Source organism: Schistocerca cancellata, chromosome 3 (assembly GCF_023864275.1).
Source record: "Schistocerca cancellata isolate TAMUIC-IGC-003103 chromosome 3, iqSchCanc2.1, whole genome shotgun sequence".
In the NCBI taxonomy this organism is placed as follows: domain Eukaryota; kingdom Metazoa; phylum Arthropoda; class Insecta; order Orthoptera; family Acrididae; genus Schistocerca; species Schistocerca cancellata.
The window spans coordinates 659,865,316-659,883,408 of NC_064628.1; the positions used below are offsets into that span (position 1 = coordinate 659,865,316).

Below are 18,093 nucleotides of genomic sequence, written 5' to 3' on the forward strand. Positions count from 1 at the left end.
ATTTTCTGCTCAGATAGTGTTGCATACTCCCCCCCCCCCCTCCCCTGCACCCTGCTGGATTTCATGTTAATAATGTAAGGCACTAACTTTATGTGTCACTGAACTCTTTCTTTCATATCTTTGAAAATGCTATATGCAGTTTTGAGTCAAAAGAAATGTTTATAATTGATATTTATCTTGGAGATATCTTCAGTGTACCATATTATGACTTTTTGTTGGCTACAGCTGCATGTATATACTTAGGCAGAAAGACGACCTGTGAAATGCACTACATTCTATGTGTTTATGAATTGCTGTAGTTTGGGGCCTCCAAACAGCTTTATTTTTGCGTTTGATGTGATTTATTTGTAGCATTCCAGTCATTCTGTTAAATTTATATTATTTCAGTGTTGCAAATTATTTCGCCTGTTCTAACATCAAAATATTTGTAGCTTGATGTTACAGGACAGAATTATCTAACTCAGGAACGAGGTGAAGTTATAGTTAATACAGAAGTAATTAAGGTTGCCTTCAGTTCTGCTGGAGATTGGCTTGCAACAGTGGAGCAGAGAGACGACAATGAAATCAGCCCTGAGTTGCGCCTAAAATTCTGGATTTATGACAGCACTAAGCAGACGTAAGTTAAGTTTAGTCTTTACAGATCAGTTGTCTGCTATTTATGAGTTGCAGTAATCGCATATATGTGTCTTATTTTCAGGTATTCATTGAACACTGCAATAGAACTGCCTCATAAGAGTACTGTCTATGCCTTAGAATTCCAACCATCTGCAATCTCTAACCGCTTGTTGGCTGTTACAACTGGTGATGACCAAAAGTTTCGAATTTGGGGACTTACAGAAAATTCAAGCTTATACAGTAAGTTATTTACAGCAGCTGAGTATTGCATGATTGATAGCATTTTAGCTCCTCAAATGCATTTAAGACAACTAAGAGCAGTTTTTACATTTGTTTAGGAAGATTGCAGTTGTATGCTTATTATATAACATTAATTTAACCTGTTCCCTGTATTAAAAATAATATAATGTAAGTTAATAAAAATTTGTAGTGGAAAATGTTATTGTTAATTATAATGCTATGTAAAATATGGGGAGGGGGGGGGGTTGACTGGATATCAGTAGATGAACAGTTTACTATAGATGTGTTCTTGTGCTCCAGTGAATAGGAAATGAAACAGAGGCTACAATAAACTATGAAGAAGTTGCCAAAATCAAACACGTTATTGAACAGGGTAGTGGAGTTGGCCTTTGGGTGCAGTTCTATAGAGGGAGGGAGGGGGTGGCAAGAAACTGCAATTTGGTGAAAAGTACTCAGATTGCAAAAGTTCGGAAGTAGCTGCCAAAATCAGCCACATTACACATTACTGCAGTTTTGTAATGATCATTCTTCTGAATGTGTAGAATCATACTCATGTCGAACTCTGTCTGTTGGGTACAGTAAAATTAGTGGGTGGTGAGGCTGTTACTGCAGCATGGAATAGCAAGTGTTAGACAAATGTGTGGCACAGGTTTTGAAACTGTGATTTTTCGTGCTAAAGATATGTTCCATATAAGACAAGTATTGTAAAGACTCCATTGTGACAAGAATATGAATTGCTCTGTCACTGGGTACACACTACGTAACTGTCTGAAATATGATGAAGCGTAGCCCTTTCATAGCCAAATGTAAGTTAGGAAGTATGATGACCCAAATAATGCTGAAGTAGATATGCAGATAATTGTATCCATTAGCACTCCGTATGTGTCTGCCCTTTTTGTGAGTCTTCCTATATTCAGTGGAGAATGTCAGCTACATGCCTCTTTCTTTAACCCTCTTAAACTATCAGGAAATAATTTCTAAGGTCTTCTAAGCAAAACACAATAGTGAAGGAAACAAAAAGAAGAATCAGAAGTAACAAATCTTGTTAAGACAGACTTGCCTAATGTGCAACTGAATGCCAAGCACGCATTAATAGTTTTAGTGATCCAAAGTGAGTAGTAGCACTATGATTAGAGGTGGTGGAGCGGCGGGTTGTGGAGGTGATGGTGCTGACCAGGGTTGGTTTGAAAAACTCCGCTGAAAGATATAACATCTCTTATTCAATCTTGAGCTACAGCATTAAAGTGCGGCAACACCTCCAGATATGCCTTTGGCAAGTGCTCGGTCTACCAGAGGTGCCGTTGATGTGCGAAGGTCACGGCGGCGGGTTGCCCATTTGACTTCTGTGTTCTGTTTTCTGACACTGTTTACCCCACTCGGCAGCACGTGCCTGACTTAGCACAATGTGGCCCTGAGTGAGTAGTGCTGATGACACAAATGTCTGCTGAATTCTCATAAGCATCCACCACTACCGGGTTAGAAGCTTGCCCTGGTGCAGATGGATGGTTGCAGTACCGCCCTGGCTGCAAACCACTGCCCTCCAAAACAGGAGTTTGGTTGCTACTGTGGATCCTGGGAACGGCTTATCCATAGTCCATAGGGGTGACCTTAGAAACTTGTATTGGTATAGTGAAAGTGGCTACCCAGACCAGCATCGGCTGCTAGGTGGCCCATAACATGAGGGAGACTTGCATGGATCCGATGTCACAGGGGATGCTGCCAGACTGTGCATAACTATGCTATAAGCAAGGGTATTTATTATGATTAATGACACACTTGTTGTGTCAATACATAGCTTCCAGTCGTATATGGATCAACACCTTTGTGTTGCATTGGTGTGAAAATTCTTTGCAGGCCAATTTGTAGTTGCATTGCCTTTCTGCAGTGTCACCACAGTGGTGCGGCTCAGCCCTCCCGCCTTATGGTGTACAAATAGGTTCACTTGTGAAATTATGAAATTACGTGTCAGTGCCTCTGCGTGTGCCTCCTTGCCTCACATACTGTTGCAATGGAGGTGTGTCTCAGGCGGTAATGCCCAAAATTAGTGACGACATTCCAGTAGCTTAGCAACAGCAAATGTTTATCGCACTTGTGCTTTCGAACAAACCAGCTTAACATTGTCTGTTTAAACTGGTGTGCTTCTTAATGCTTCCAGTAGTAACAGACAACTGACACTGTCATTAGAGTGTTTTGTTCTACAAAAATATTTTAAGTTTCTTAAAAAGGAAAAAATAATAAAGTGGCAAGGCTCACCAAAATCATTCAGTCCACATATATTATCAAGCATTGGGTAACACCAGTATTTATTAACAGTGTTAATGACAAGCAAAGGAAGAATTACTTTTCATGTTGCAATCCATTTGCACAGACACGTTCTTTGCAAATAAAGAGAAACCTTGCTTTTATGCTTTTCAGGGGACTTCAAAAAATGTTGTAAATTGTACGAAAATGTAAATAGTGGAAGATTGTTTTTGAAGCACCTACACAAGTTTTACATTTTGTGAATACATTGGTAATTCATACTTTTTGAAGAAAAATGCTGAATTATAGTTCTTTTCAGTTTCTTCTTGTCAATGGTGATGTCTTCATTAAAAATTTAGCTGAAGTCTGGAAGTGTTTACAATACCTGGCCATATGTTTCAGACAGTATGTAACATCACACAGTTGTCAAGAAGTAATTCATACTTTTTGAAGAAAAATGCTGAATTATAGTTCTTTTCAGTTTCTTCTTGTCAGTGGTGATGTCTTCATTAAAAATTTAGCTGAAGTCTGGAAGTGTTTACAATACCTGGCCATATGTTTCAGACAGTATGTAACATCACACAGTTGTCAAGAAGTATACCTAACTTCAAATCATAAAACTTGCTACATCGGATGCTAAAAATAATTTTTATAAGAAAATTCACTAATGTTTGTAAAAACTGAAACACCCAGAAGCAGTGGTCTGCAGCATGCCATGATTAGAGCAAGTGTAGAACAGCAGAATCATAACAAGTTACTTAAAAGGCAGGGAATGGCATGCAGGTAAGCCCAACAGCACCCTATTTTGTGTGACTGGACAGGTCAATGTTACACAGTGCTTAGTCAGTGTGGAGCCATCGTATGAAATGAAAAAGTATAATCAGGTGCCACTATGCCTCACTGACAACACAGGGTGGAATATCGGCAGGAGAGTGTGTTTGAACGGGACAGAATGATTGATCTGCAGGAGGTGGGTCTGTCATTTCATGACATTGCAGCTTGCACAGGCACGCTGCTTCACCAGTGAGGTGTATGGGTGTATGTGGAACCAGTGGAGGGAAGAAGGCCACACACAGCACTGACGAGGTACTGGACAACACAGTGTGACCATAGTGCAAGATGACCACCATCTTGTCTGCTTGGCTGTAATGGTCGGAACAGCTTTGTCCATAGTGTTGGTGTGAAGTTGGAGCGCTACAGCAGGTGCGGACAAGCCTGTGTCAACGGTTTGATGCTTTCTTCTGCGGGCTGGCTGGTGGCATGCATGCCACTGCTTCTTCTTTGAGTGACCAGAACACACCAATGTCGCACACTGCAATGGGCATATGAACACTGACACTTGCCTGCTGAGCAGCAAAATGTATTGTCTTCGGACGAGTCCCGCTTCAACTTGTCTTACAGTTATGGAAACATACATGTTCAGCACCACCATGCTGAACACAGTTGGGCAGACTGTATTGTTGAGTGGCATAGTGAACAAATTTCAAGAGTGATTATTTGAGGCACCATTGCCCGTAACTCACACTCTTGCCTCCTGCATCTTGAGGGCAATTTGTGATGATTTGAGGTGCCATTCCTTATCACTCGCTATCTCTCCTCCTACATCTTGAGGGAAATGTGAACAGCTACCTTTACACCAGGGAGGTTTTACAGCCCAAAGCACTGCCCCTCTTGCAGGCCGTTCCACATCCCATATTTCAGCAGGATAACACCCTGCCGCATATGACGAGCAGTTTTCAAGCCTTACCCTTCTTCGAAGAATGATGGGTATCACTGCTTCCCTGACATGCTTGTTCACCTGACATAATGTCCATTGAACATGTGTGGACTATAGTTGGTCATCATCTTGTTCATTCAAGTCCTCCTGCAGTGACAGTTGATGCTTTGTGGACGTGCCTACAGACCATGTGGCAGAGTAATCCCCTGCAGCAAATTCAGATGCTGTTTGATTCTATACCACAACCTCTAGTGACTGCGATTGCAGCACATGGTGGCACTACACCTGTACTGAATTTTCAGTCACAGTTCATGTACAGGTCTGTAATGCTAATCATTTGTTTAGTGTTATGTCCCTAACCAGTGGAATGAATTGCAGTGTGATCACATCTCTTGGTGTTGGTTTTCACTTCTTCTGAACAGTAGTGTAAGTAAAATACAAAACAACAGCTGACAATACATGATGTTGGTGGATTAGATAAGATGGCAGACACAGTGACAGAATATATTCTGCAAACAACATCATGAAGTTAAATATACATGCGGATGCGATGGCATAATGAAATACAAGGGGTGATCAAAAAGTTTCTGTAGTGTATGTGCTATGTAGCATGACTGATATAGGTGTACAAGCACTGATATGTAGGGAAAGGATTAGTGCAGCAATTGTGTATTTCTGACATATGCGGTAACTGTGGAAATGTGAACTATGGCAACATTATTACCAAATGTATCCATGCAGGACATGATGCTGTTATTCTCTTCCCGGCTGCCGAATTACAAATACCATTAGACATCCATCAGAAGATGATGAGTATGTATGGGGGCAGCATGTCTATCAAAACCGACCATTCCAGAATGGTGCAACATGCTGCTGCTTTATGATAATGCACGTTCCGATATTGCAAATGTCATAATGCGGAAGTTATGCTAACTCAAGTGGGAGACACTTGAGCACCTGCACTGTAGTCCCGATCTCTCCCCATGCGATTATCACACCTTTGGCCCCCTTAAGAAAGGCTGTGGATGATCAACTATTCCAGGATTTGTAGTTGGCAGTTATGGACTTCTTCATGCTGTAGGATGTGGTGTTTTACCAAATGGCTATCTTCAACCTGGCTCAGTGGGATGACTGGCCTCAAAGCTCAAGGCAATTTTGCCTTATTGGCATATCAGCCTTCGAACAGAAACTTTTTGATTGCCCCTTGTATGATTCTGTAGGACATGATAACGAGTGAAATGAATAGTTAAGTTTTAACTGGGCTGTCAGGTTCCACCCTAAAAAAGACCTCAGAAACTGGGACGTATTAAAAAAAAGTGCCAAAAATGTGTGGCAGTTATAACTGTATTCGAATTGTTTAGGCTTCGCTATTATTTCCCAATGTAACCAGCATTTCAGAAATTGCAACATGTTCTGAAAATCTGTATACCATATGTCACTGGATTATATTTCCCTGTAAATCAAAGTGAATACTTTTTTTAATGAAATAGTTGCCAACAATTCTCATGTAGTCCAAATTTTTGAATTCGATAACTCATGTACAATCAACACTATTCTAAGCATTGTCATTGTTAGGTTGGCATTTGTAGGAGACAAATTGGTGCAAATTGTTCCAACTTTTAATGACTTCTACTGATTCGGAACTATGGGGCCCAGAACTCAAGTCAGTTTATTGTGTAATGTTTGTAAACACTACTAGAAAGCCAACAATAACACTGTTTCATTACATCTAAATATCAGGAAATTTATAATTATGATGTCACAAAAGCATGGGGAATTTACCATTCTCAGCGTAGAGCTTTCAAAGGGACTTATAAAAAAATGTTCTATACAGTGAAAAATGTTAATTCTGGGAATGTAAAAGCTGACTTACACTGTAGTGATGTATATACTTTTTGTCACATTTGACTGTATTTGTAACAAAACACTGGCATAATTACCATTCATCACAAATTATGCTATCCACAGGACATAATCTTTTACTGAAGATTGTGCCCAAAAAGTATGTTACTGCTACGTTTGGCTATACTTTAGTAATCAAATTGACAGACAGTTTGGTAACGGACGAACAACAGACCTGAGCTGAGGTAGAGGCAAATACAGACTGATGCAGTCCTCATCAAAGCTGCTGAGAGTACCATTTTTGTTCTCTCTCTCTCTCTCTCTCTCTCTCTCTCTCTCTCTCTCTCTCTCTCTCTCTCCCCCCCCCCCCCCCCCCCCTTGTCCCTCAGCAAACATTCAACAATCCCAATCGTAAGCACTAACTTACAGAGATTTTTCATAACACACTGGTGCACTTAATGTCATTTACCGTCTCATGGATTGTCACAGGTGTGATAGTGCTTGGTTGTTTGATACTTGGTGATTGAATTGTTTAAAGTATGAAGCAGCCAAATAGCAACTGTGATGTGAGGTAATGCTGGTGTGACAAGTCCACCCCAATGTTTCGTATGAATAGGTACACTGTTCAGAGTCAATAAACTTTGAAGACAGTATTGTATTATACAGTTGTACAGCAAACACTGTTAAATGTGTAGGCTTGTACAACAGGAACTATTCCACTCTCCAGCCCGACAGCAGTTCTGTGAGCTGACTAGACAACACTAACTAACTAAAAACACTTCAGGCACACTGTAGCATCGGATACACAATGATAGCACGGCGATTGCAGGTATACTATAATTGCTTGTCTGCTGTGGCCGTTCTTATCTCAAGGCTTTGCGGTGGTGGTACCTGGGAACTGCAAGGGTTATGGCCTGAGGCATGCTTGGATTGGCCCCGCCATAGATGCTGCTCTGGCTTGCAGCATCTTTGCAGTGGTCGACCTCTTGCTTTGAGTTTTGGTATTTGACAATACAACACTTAATATTAACAGTATTAGGAAAGAGTAGATTGATGCTCAGCTAAAGATAACACGTTGAGTTGTTGACTGCCACAATGATAATACTATTATACACTTAGCTTGTATTCAAAGCCTTCTTCAGTATAGAAAACACATACACACTCATTCAGGCAAGCAAGCACATGACATGCATACATGGCTGGCATCTCTGGCAGCTCAGATCAGAATATGTTCCAGTCTGAGCTGCTGGAGATGGCAGTCATGTGTGGGAGATGTGCTTGCATATGTTATGTGTATGTGTATTTTCTTTTCTGAAGAAGGCTTTGACCAAAAGCTAAATGTATAATAGTCTTTTCATTGTGCCTGTCTGAAACTCAACGTGTCATCTTTTACAGTGAGCAGTGATCTATCCTTTTCCTAATATTGTTGATATTCCAACCTGGATTTTCCATTGTTTGATTTTTCACTTAAAATTAAGGTTCTTTGACTGAAGCATTTGGCATCTGGTAGACAGCTGACTGTCTTTCACCATGGATTCTACAGAGGCTCATTATGCCACATGGGTACTGCTGGGAACATCATAGCAGTTTCAGCTTCTAATAGGAGGCACACTGTTCCACCAGTTACATAGGAAATTGGGTTGCTACCTCCATATGCCTTTAACATAAATGAGAGAGAAAACTAATATTAATAAATGATTCTTTATAAACTTGAGAAATAAAAGATATGTTAATATTATGACTGAAATTATATTTTAACAGAGAGTGAATTTGATCTGTCACTTCTTGGGTAACACACATACTATGTGAGCTGGATGTTTGATTCCACAGACAGTGAAAAGGCATGAGGGTAATTGTGTCTGAAGCACCAACTCACTGTTGTGTTTAGTGGTTCTATGCTGGACTGGCTTAGGAGTGAGAAAGGGTCTTACATAGGTTGGGTTTGTGTGAGAATATAAACTTGTGAGGGGAGGGAAAGAGAGTGAAGAAGATATTCCTCATATCAGAGGATGATGTGATTAAAAATTTGATTGACTTTAATGATTGACGATGAAGAATTTTGATTCTTCTTCCTATCACCATTACGAGATAAGTTTCCAGGTTTCCACCATCATTCCTATCCCATTCTACCTCGAAATCTGAAACATTACTGATCACATTTTCACCTACATTGAGCAACTCTTCAAAATATTCCCTCCATCTGCCCAAGGCATCAACAGGATTCACCAGCAGTTTTCCTGACCTGTCCATAATACTTGTCATTTCCTTCGTACCTCCCTTTCAAAGACTGCTAATTACAAATGGCTCTGAGCACTATGGGACTTAACATCTGAGGTCATCAGTCCCCTAGAACTTAATACTACTTAAACCTAACTAACCTAAGGACATCACAAACATCCATGCCCTGGCAGGATTCGAACCTGCGACCGTAGCAGTTGCGTGGTTCCGGACTGAAGCGCCTAGAACCGCTCGGCCATCACGGCCGGCCTGCTAATTACACTCCAGAATGGTTTTCCAGCAGCTTGACCCAAAGTCTCCAACCTGTTTCCAAAGTCTTCCCAAGATTTCTTCTTGGATGCTGCAATTATCTGTTTGGCTTTGTTTCTTTCTTCAACATAACTTTCTCTGTGTACCTGAGTTCTAATATGTAGCCATTTTTGATACGCCTTCTTTTTCCTTTTACATGCTGCCTTGACTGTGTCATTCCACCAAGCTGTTTGCTTCATCCTACTTTTACACACTACTGTTCCAAGAAATTCTTTAGCCAGTTCTAGTACTGTGTCCCTGTACCTTGTCCATTCCTTTTCCAATGACTGTAATTGACTACATTCAACTAACTGGTACCTTTCTGAGATCACTGTTATGTACTTGTGCCTGATTTCCTTATCCTGAAGTTTCTCCACTCTTATCCTCCTACATATGGACCTGACCTTCTGCACTTTCGGCCTCACAATCCAAATTTCACTGCAGATTAAATAATGATCAGTGTCATCAAAGAATCCCCTGAATACACGTGTGTCCCTCACAGCCGTCCTGAATCCCTGATCTGTTATTATATAGTCAATGACAGATCTGGTTCCCCTGCCTTCCCAAGTATACCGGTGAATGTTCTTATGTTTATAAAAGGAGTTTGTGATTACTAAGCCCATACTGGCACAGAAATCCAAGAGTTGTTTCCCGTTCCTGTTGGCCTCCATATCCTCTCCAAATTTACCCATAAACTTTTCATACCCTTCTGTTCGATTTCCAATCCTGGCATTAAAATCACCCATGAGCAGAACACTGTCCTTGTCCTTTACTCTAACAACTACATCACTGAGTGCGTCATAAAAACTATCCATCTAATCTTGATCTGTCCCTTCACAATGTGAATATACTGACACAATCCTAATTTTCTTGCTAGACACTGTCAAATCTATCCACATCAGTCGTTCGTTTACACACCTTATTGCAACTACGCTGGGTTCCATTTCTTTCCTGATGTAAAGCCCTACACCCCATTGTGCTATTCCTGCTTTGACTCCTGACAGGTAGACCTTGTATTCTCCCACTTCCTCTTCTTTCTCATCCATTACCCGAATGTCACTAACAGCTAAAACGTCCAGCCCCATCTTACTTGCAGCCTCTGCCAGCTCTACCTTCTTCCCAGAGTAGCCCCCATTGATGTTAATAGCTCCCCATCTCATTACCACTTGTTTGCCAAGTCGTATCTTAGGAGTCCCTGGTTTGTCAGTTAGAGGTGGGACTCTATCACCTCCAAAGGTCTGAGGCATTTTGCTCTGATTGTTGCCAGCATCATATTTAAAGTACCAGGGAAGCAGGTTGCTAGCCTTTCTTGCCCCGAGTCCCATTGGGTTTTACTCCTAACGGCTGAGGGACTAATCAGTGGATTTGGTAGTCTTTGCCGTATGAGCACAAAGGTGACCACGACTCAGAATATGTCCGAGATGCCCAGCCTTATTCCAAAGTAACTGGTATCCCGGCTGTCGGGACCACTTACTTGGCCACTCATACGTTGCCCATGGTTCATGAACTAGGACATGACTACAGGAACCCACACCATGAACCACAGATACAAAAATATATCTGAAAAACTCTTACGTAAACTTTATCCACAATATTCTCTGGATCCACTTTAAATATTTTCAAAGGCTTTGCAGTCGATAATTCACTGGACATGAAGAGTCTACTGATTTTTTTTTTTTTTTTTTTTTTTTTTTTTTCACGGCAGCAGTGTGATTGCACTGGTTTCAGATTCTCAATAAACTCCTTAACCGCCTCCCATTTTCCTTGATAAATATTCGCCATTTGGTCTCCACCTCGTCTTTCAATTGGAGCTTCTCCTGTCTGTAAGTACCGTCTATAGACTCTTTGTATTCTCACCGTTGATATGCCAACACACACTTGGCACACGCACAGTTGCTGAGTTTGGTTCACCGCTTTCAGATGGGGCAAATAGTATCAGATGGAAGTATTTATGTTTTTCCAAGAATCTGCTGCTTCAATCCAATGCCTCCTCGGAGATTCGACTGATGTGTGTATAATTATAAACGTGTCTTGTTTAATTTTGTATGCAACTTTATAAAAGGCCTGATGTGATCTCCTTATATTCTGCATTGATACTCTTGCACACTGGTATACTGATGAAGCTGTATGCTTGCACTGGGGATGAACTGGAAACCCACTTTCAGAATATCTACCAAAGAACAGTATGAATAAGGAGAAAGCTAGGATAATGTACTAAAAAAAATCATATACTGTACTACGTTTCCTAAATAAATGCTTATAAAATCAATGATGCACTGTTCATTCAAGGAAATTGCTCCTGACTACAGCCATTTGAAATGACCATAATTTATATTAACATAAACCTAAAACATCACAGTGTAATTTACTGTTTACAGAAATGTTGGTAATGAAGTTCTTGTTATTTCCATGCAGTGAAATAGCACAAAATACTAGGGTTGAGGAGTAAATCTTTCCTTATGCGTTTTGCTTTGTTCCTCTTCCAGTTAGAAGGATTGGCCGATTTTTTACGGTCTTTTCCTTTTGGAACTGATTGTACAAGTCTTCCATCAGTAACATCCATGATTAGAGGAAATGATAAAGCACTCTACGTATTTTATCCTTCAAAAATACCACAAACGCTCTCCATGCACTCACAAACAAGCCAAGCCAAGAAAAACGCGCCAATATGGCTAGGTAACAGTTGATGTGCTACTGTTTTTTGTTTCAAATTAGTTTGCAGTAGGTACAACTTGACAAATTACCACCCATAGGCTCAGAAGTAAAGTTTATATAGTAGTAAGCGAGGAAGACTGTATTATTCGGAGAAAATACATAATGTGTACAAAGTGAGTTTTCCATCTTCAAACATTTTAATAATGGTGCATGCTAAGGATACACCTAGTTCTGCTTCTTTATCATACAATGGATTCACTCAGTTTTGCTTTGCAACCAGAAGTGGAAAGACAGAGTTTTGCATCTGCAGACAGTTTTCAAGGTACATTTTAGGGCAGAAAAAAGGTGTTTTGTTCGTGTTTTAGGAGTGTAATCGATAGATGGCAGCACAGAGAACAAATTGGTGGCACCAACTCATTTTCGAGAAAAAGTTGATTTACAACAGTTGCATCTGGATGCCTTGTCTGTAAATGTTCTTCTATCTAGTATAAAATAAACAGAATTAGTTCATTTTGCGTGTGACAGTTGTACTGTAATTAATCCAAGCATACATACAGAAACAGAACAAATAGTAAACAAAGTTTTTAAAAGTATCGTTGACTGGTTTTCTGCAAATGGTCTCACCATCAATTTTGAAAAGGTACATCATATTCAGTTATGCACATCTGGAGGTATCACACCAATGATAAATGTAACACATGGTGAAGAAATAATAAATAGGATGGAAACTTCAAATTCTTAGGGGTCCATATTGATGAGAATTTAAATTGGAAAAAACACATTTTGGAACTCCTAAAGCAATTTAATTTAGCCACATTTGCTCTTAGAATCATTGCAAATCTTGGGGAGAGACAAATCAGTAAGCTGACATATTTTGCACGTTTTCATTCAACAGTTTCATATGGAATATTGTTGTGGGGTAACTCACCTTTAAGAAAAAAAGTCTTCATTGTGCAAAAATGTGTTGTAAGAATAATATGTGGTGCTCACCCATTATCATCTTGTAGACATCTTTTTGAGGAGTTGGGCATTCTGACTACTGCCTCACAGTATATTTATTTCCTCATGACGTTTGTTGTAAATAATCCAGTGCAGTTCAAATGGAACAATGGGGGGCATAATTACAATACCAGAAGGAAAAATGACATTCATTACTCCACATCAAGGTTGTCTTCTTCACAAGAAGGGGTGCACAATGCTCCAGTGAAAATTTTTGATCGCTTATCCAGTGATATAAAATGTCTGATAGACCGCAAAGTAAAATTTTATGACAACTGACAAAGTTTCTCCTTGACAACTCCTCCTGCCCTGCAGAAGAATTTCTATTACTTTAGTGTATAAAAGCTGGTGGGTAGGAATTACTAACTCACATCTGTGTATCTTTTTTTCTTTTTGTAAAAAAAAAAAAAAAAAAGCTTTAGAAATATTTGGAATGTAACCATATGTGCAAATTAATTTGCGATGTGAGTGTAAAATGGCTCAATTACAGCCACTACGTGTTTGTCCTAACTAATGTACTAGTTGCCATCATTTTTGCGTCAGTGAAATCAGCAACTAAGTTACCGTATTTACTCGAATCTAAGCCGCACTTTTTTTCCGGTTTTTGTAATGCAAAAAGCCGCCTGCGGCTTAGAATCGAGTGCAAAGCAAGTGGAAGTTCTGAAAAATGTTGGTAGGTGCCGCCACAACTAACTTCTACCGTCGAATATATGTAGTGCTACACAGGCATGCTTTGTAGGCACAAAGATAAATACTGGCGCCAAAACCTCCGCGTAAGTAAACAAATTAAAAAAAAAGGTGGAAGACGAGATTTTTTTCTCCGCCCCGAGTTTCGACCACTGCATTTTCATACATTATCCAACAAAGTAAATACAAATTCCGTATTGTTCATCTTCGAATGTAGCAGAATTTCAATGTACTAAGAAAATCCGACATGCAAGCCTGTTTGGAATGTTTGTCAATATGGCCAACTCTACTTCCTGAATTTTTTCCTACCCGTGAGAAGAGATGGTTGCTAATAGGAACCTGATGAAATGTGAATCACATGCAGTATTCTCTTCACCATAAGAATAATACGAATATCAACATTTTGTCATGTATTCTTTCGTGTTTGCTGCTATCTCATTTAAATCCTGCCTGCCTAATAAACTACGAAACTAGAGTGAAACAGCAAACGCGGAAGAATATACGTATCGTGTCATGTTTATATTCGTATTATTCTTATGCCTAATAGTGATACAGTGAGAAATGAAGCACGGCAACTCACTAGATTTGTAATTCTAAGATGACTCTAATTTCTGTGCAGAATTTGATGTACCAAAGAAGCGGCCGCAAAGATTTTCAAACGGAGAAACATTTTCGCCTACCTCTCGTTCAGAACATGTTCTATCATACGCAGTCTGTTATTTGGTTCTTGTTGATCATTATCAAAGAAAGCAGCAGTGTAAGTAACAACAAATAGCAGTCTCTTGTGATTGTTTCGCTAATGAGACGATTACTCTCTCTTTTTTTTTGAACTGTAAGCGGCGGTAGCGCGCACAAAAGCAAGCCATGCCGCGAGCGGCGATAGGCCGTAAACACGCACTATCAGAATGCGACAAACAATGCGTGACACAGTACAGTAATGCATTTTCAGCTTAGAGTGACGCAAACACCTATAACAAAGAAAACAGCACTTATCTGATCAAAGCAAAATAAGCAATCGATTCAAACCAGACGAAGCACATGAAAAAGGAAGGGTACCCGTATAAATATGGACGGAGCGCCTGATGCATAGCAATGGCTACCTGGTAAAGCTTAACTGCTAAGCTTACGACTCAAACCTAACTACTGTAGCTGTATCGTCATTCATTCGACCTAAATTGTGTCTCATATTACAATGGACCAACTTTGTTTCGATTTGGAGGTGCGGCCTAAAACTTTACTCTCCCCTTGAATTTCGAGTCTCAAATTTCCGGTGCGGCTTAGATTCGAGAATTTTTTTTCCCTTTATTTCGAGTCTCATTTTTCAGGTGCGGTTTAGATTCGAGTGCGGCTTAGATTCGAGTAAATATGGTAACACTTTATTTAAAGAGTTTATTATTGCACTCACCTACTGAAGCCTTGAGATTCAAACCCCTGTCTGATCATCCAGATTCAGGTTTTCGTTGGTCCCAGTACTTCACCTAAGGCAACTTCTGTGATCGTTCCTTTTGAGAAGGACACATGTGACTTCGTTCTTCAATTTTCATCGTTATCCAATATGAGTATGTGCACTGTTTCTAATGATACAGTTGGCTTGAATTTTAACTTTAACTTATACTGCTCATTTATAAAGAAAAGTTGTTGTTTTAATGTTGTTTCCAAAAATCTCAAAAAGATCCTGATTAAATTACTTCAGATTTTTATACTCCTAATAAACGTTTGAATGTACAGAGGCTACATATTTTTTTATTTTTTTTTATTTAGCAAATGCAAAACATTGCTGGGTTCACAGTTTCTTTATATTGATAGTATTTCTGACCTCGTCGTTATCTGCAGTATGCAGATTATACTTTTTTGAAATATTTATGCTTTGTTTCCAAATTTGCTTTACCATAGTGGACAATCCAGGATAGCAAACTCAATTTTAGACGCATTTCTGTTTTCTCTACCATTTTCTTATCTACTGCATCCTTCTTTGTAATTTATTATCTGTAGAGTTAGGGAATAATGTGTTACTTGTAATGCCATTACTAGAAACTGTTACTTCTCAAAGGTAACAGTCAGTTATGACGTTATTATTTCTGCAAAGTAACTTCTTCTTCTGCTTCGTTAGGACCCTTCAGGATAACATGTTACTTGTTTTGCACATCTTCTTTCTTCCCAATAGCTCTTCATTCTCTTGCTTTTTCTGTTTCTTTCTTCTTCTGTTAAGACAACTTTGATTTTGGTGCAAAGTAACTATAACTGTAAATAAGTTAATTTTGTCAGTAACCATGTAACAAAAGTATCATTACTTTTTTTTATCACATGTAACATGTTTTGTTATGAGAATCTAAAGACAGCCTAATGCTGGCTGTTATTCTGGGAGGGGAGGGTGGGGGGACAAGCTGTATTTGTTTCAAAATTAAATCTTTTCAACAATAAGTGCATTACACTGCTGAAAATCTTTGAGTTTGCTGTGGCTGCTGGTGACGCATTTCCCTTCTGCAGCTCGGCTTAACAACATGCATTATTCGTATTTTTGTTTACATCTTTTTCTTCCATGTGTCACTTGGTCATCAGTATATCTGCTATTTATTATCATTTGTGCATAACACTTAAAACAAATGTAGAAAATGTTTGATGTGTTCTCAAGGTCTACTCATTGACTTTTCAACTACATTATATTAACGTGTTTTAGAAGGTTCGTTGGAATAACTGGTCACTGGCGTGATCCAGTCTCACTGAAAACAAAATCTGTAGTGTTGGCACATAGACATATGAAAGGAAGACATATTTTCAATGCTCTGGCCATGGAAATACGTGATAGTTTGTTGGAATATCAAATACGAAATGAAGTACATAGCGTCTTGACAGACAATGGTACAAACTTTTGCAAGTCTTTGAGGTTCTTTCAGAGGCAATTACCGATTAACGAGAAGACAATAATGAAATTGATGATGATCTAGACTTTATAAATTCCTTCCATATGTTAGAATAAGTAAGTATAAGTGAAAGTGCTGGAAAAGAGATACTGTTGTCTCCTCACTACCGTTGAGTAAGTCATACATTGCATTTGATTGCCTTGAAATATTCTGAACATGCACTTGAAAAAGTAAAATTAAAAAATGTTTCAAGGAGTTCCAGGGCAAAGTGCTTCAAGCCTTGGTATAAACTGAATCAGTCAACATAAGTTGTAGACCATATCAAAGATACTTGTGGTGTCTGTTTGTTAACACCTGTAAGTATGAGATGGAATTCAATGTACAAGGGTTGGAACTTAAATAGTGGCAACTATTTATTCACAACCGATACAAAAGAGTTACATGTTTGTACCTGTTACTGTCCTTCAAAGTAGTCACCACCGTTGTGTATAACCTGTTTCCAGCGATTTGGAAGGTGTAGTATACCATTAGCAGAGCCTCTTCTGTTGATGATGCAAATGGAGTGGTCTACTGCCTGTCGAATCTCTGGAACAGTTCTGAAGTGAATGCCATGAAGTGGTTTCTTCATCTTTGGAATCAAATCAAGGTCACAAGGACTCCAGTCCGGGGATTATGGTGGATGGTACAGTACTTTCCAGTTCCATCGACCAAACAGAGCAGCCACAGCTTGTGCTGTATATAACACCATCATAGTCATGCACGAGAATCACCATAACTTCAGACCTCTCCATTTGCACCATCACCAGAACAGGCTCTGCTGATGATATACTAAACCTTCCATGTTGCTGGCAATGGGTTCCACACAATGCTGGTGACTACTTTAAAGGACAGTTACAGGTGCAAACATGTAACTCTTTTGTATCAGTTGTGAATAAATAGTTGCCACTATTTAAGTTCCAACCCTTGTATGAGACTGTCCAACAGATCTGCAAATTGATGGATTGTTCCAATTAAAATATTGACAGTTGCATGGATATTTGTTCATTGGCAAGACTAATCCCTGAAGAAGTTACTTTACTGAGAGAATTTTGTGAAGTGATGAGTCCACTGGCACAGGCTCTGAAATTACTACAAGGTGAACATAACGTAACTGCTTGGAAACAAAAGCTGAGTAAGGTATTCACTAAGCTGACACTGTGCAGGCCTAAGCTTGATGCAGTTCATCTGGGATTGCTAATGAGGCTTGAATGTGCATTTGAAAATAAATACCTATTTCTGTCTGCATTCTTCTACCCAAAATTCAGAGCACATGCCTTTGCAGCCAATGGTCATGTGCTGGAAACCATGCTGCAAGCAACAGCTGTAGGGGAGACTCCCAGGTAAGAAGCAGAAGCTCTTGAGAACTAGGAGCAAGGATTTTTTCCGCTTTGAGAGAGAAAATACACTTATTTCATGTGCTCAACAGGAACTTGAACAATTTTTACTATATTCTTCAAAAAATATACAGATGATTAGTATGTTTCCCGCAGTCAAGACCATCTTTTTTTGGGCAATAATTGACTGTGTATGTTATCAAATTATACCTTTCACAAATTAAGTGCACAACAAAACATCATTACATCCTCAATCATTTACATAAAAAGAACTGAAATGTCCAACACGTATCAAAAACAAAGTAGAACAGTCATTCATCCTGTCATCAAGGGTTCT

At 39.3% G+C, this 18,093-nt stretch overlaps 1 protein-coding gene across 1 annotated transcript in view; it reads left to right on the forward strand.

Moving 5' to 3' along the window:
- Positions 1–18,093, forward strand: part of LOC126175632 (WD repeat-containing protein 75) — a 193,461-nt gene that overhangs the window by 24,459 nt on the left and 150,909 nt on the right. The window contains exons 8-9 of the mRNA XM_049922518.1: positions 432–616; positions 698–855. Of these exons, the coding sequence (XP_049778475.1) occupies positions 432–616; positions 698–855 (343 nt within the window). The remainder of the gene's footprint in view (positions 1–431; positions 617–697; positions 856–18,093) is intronic.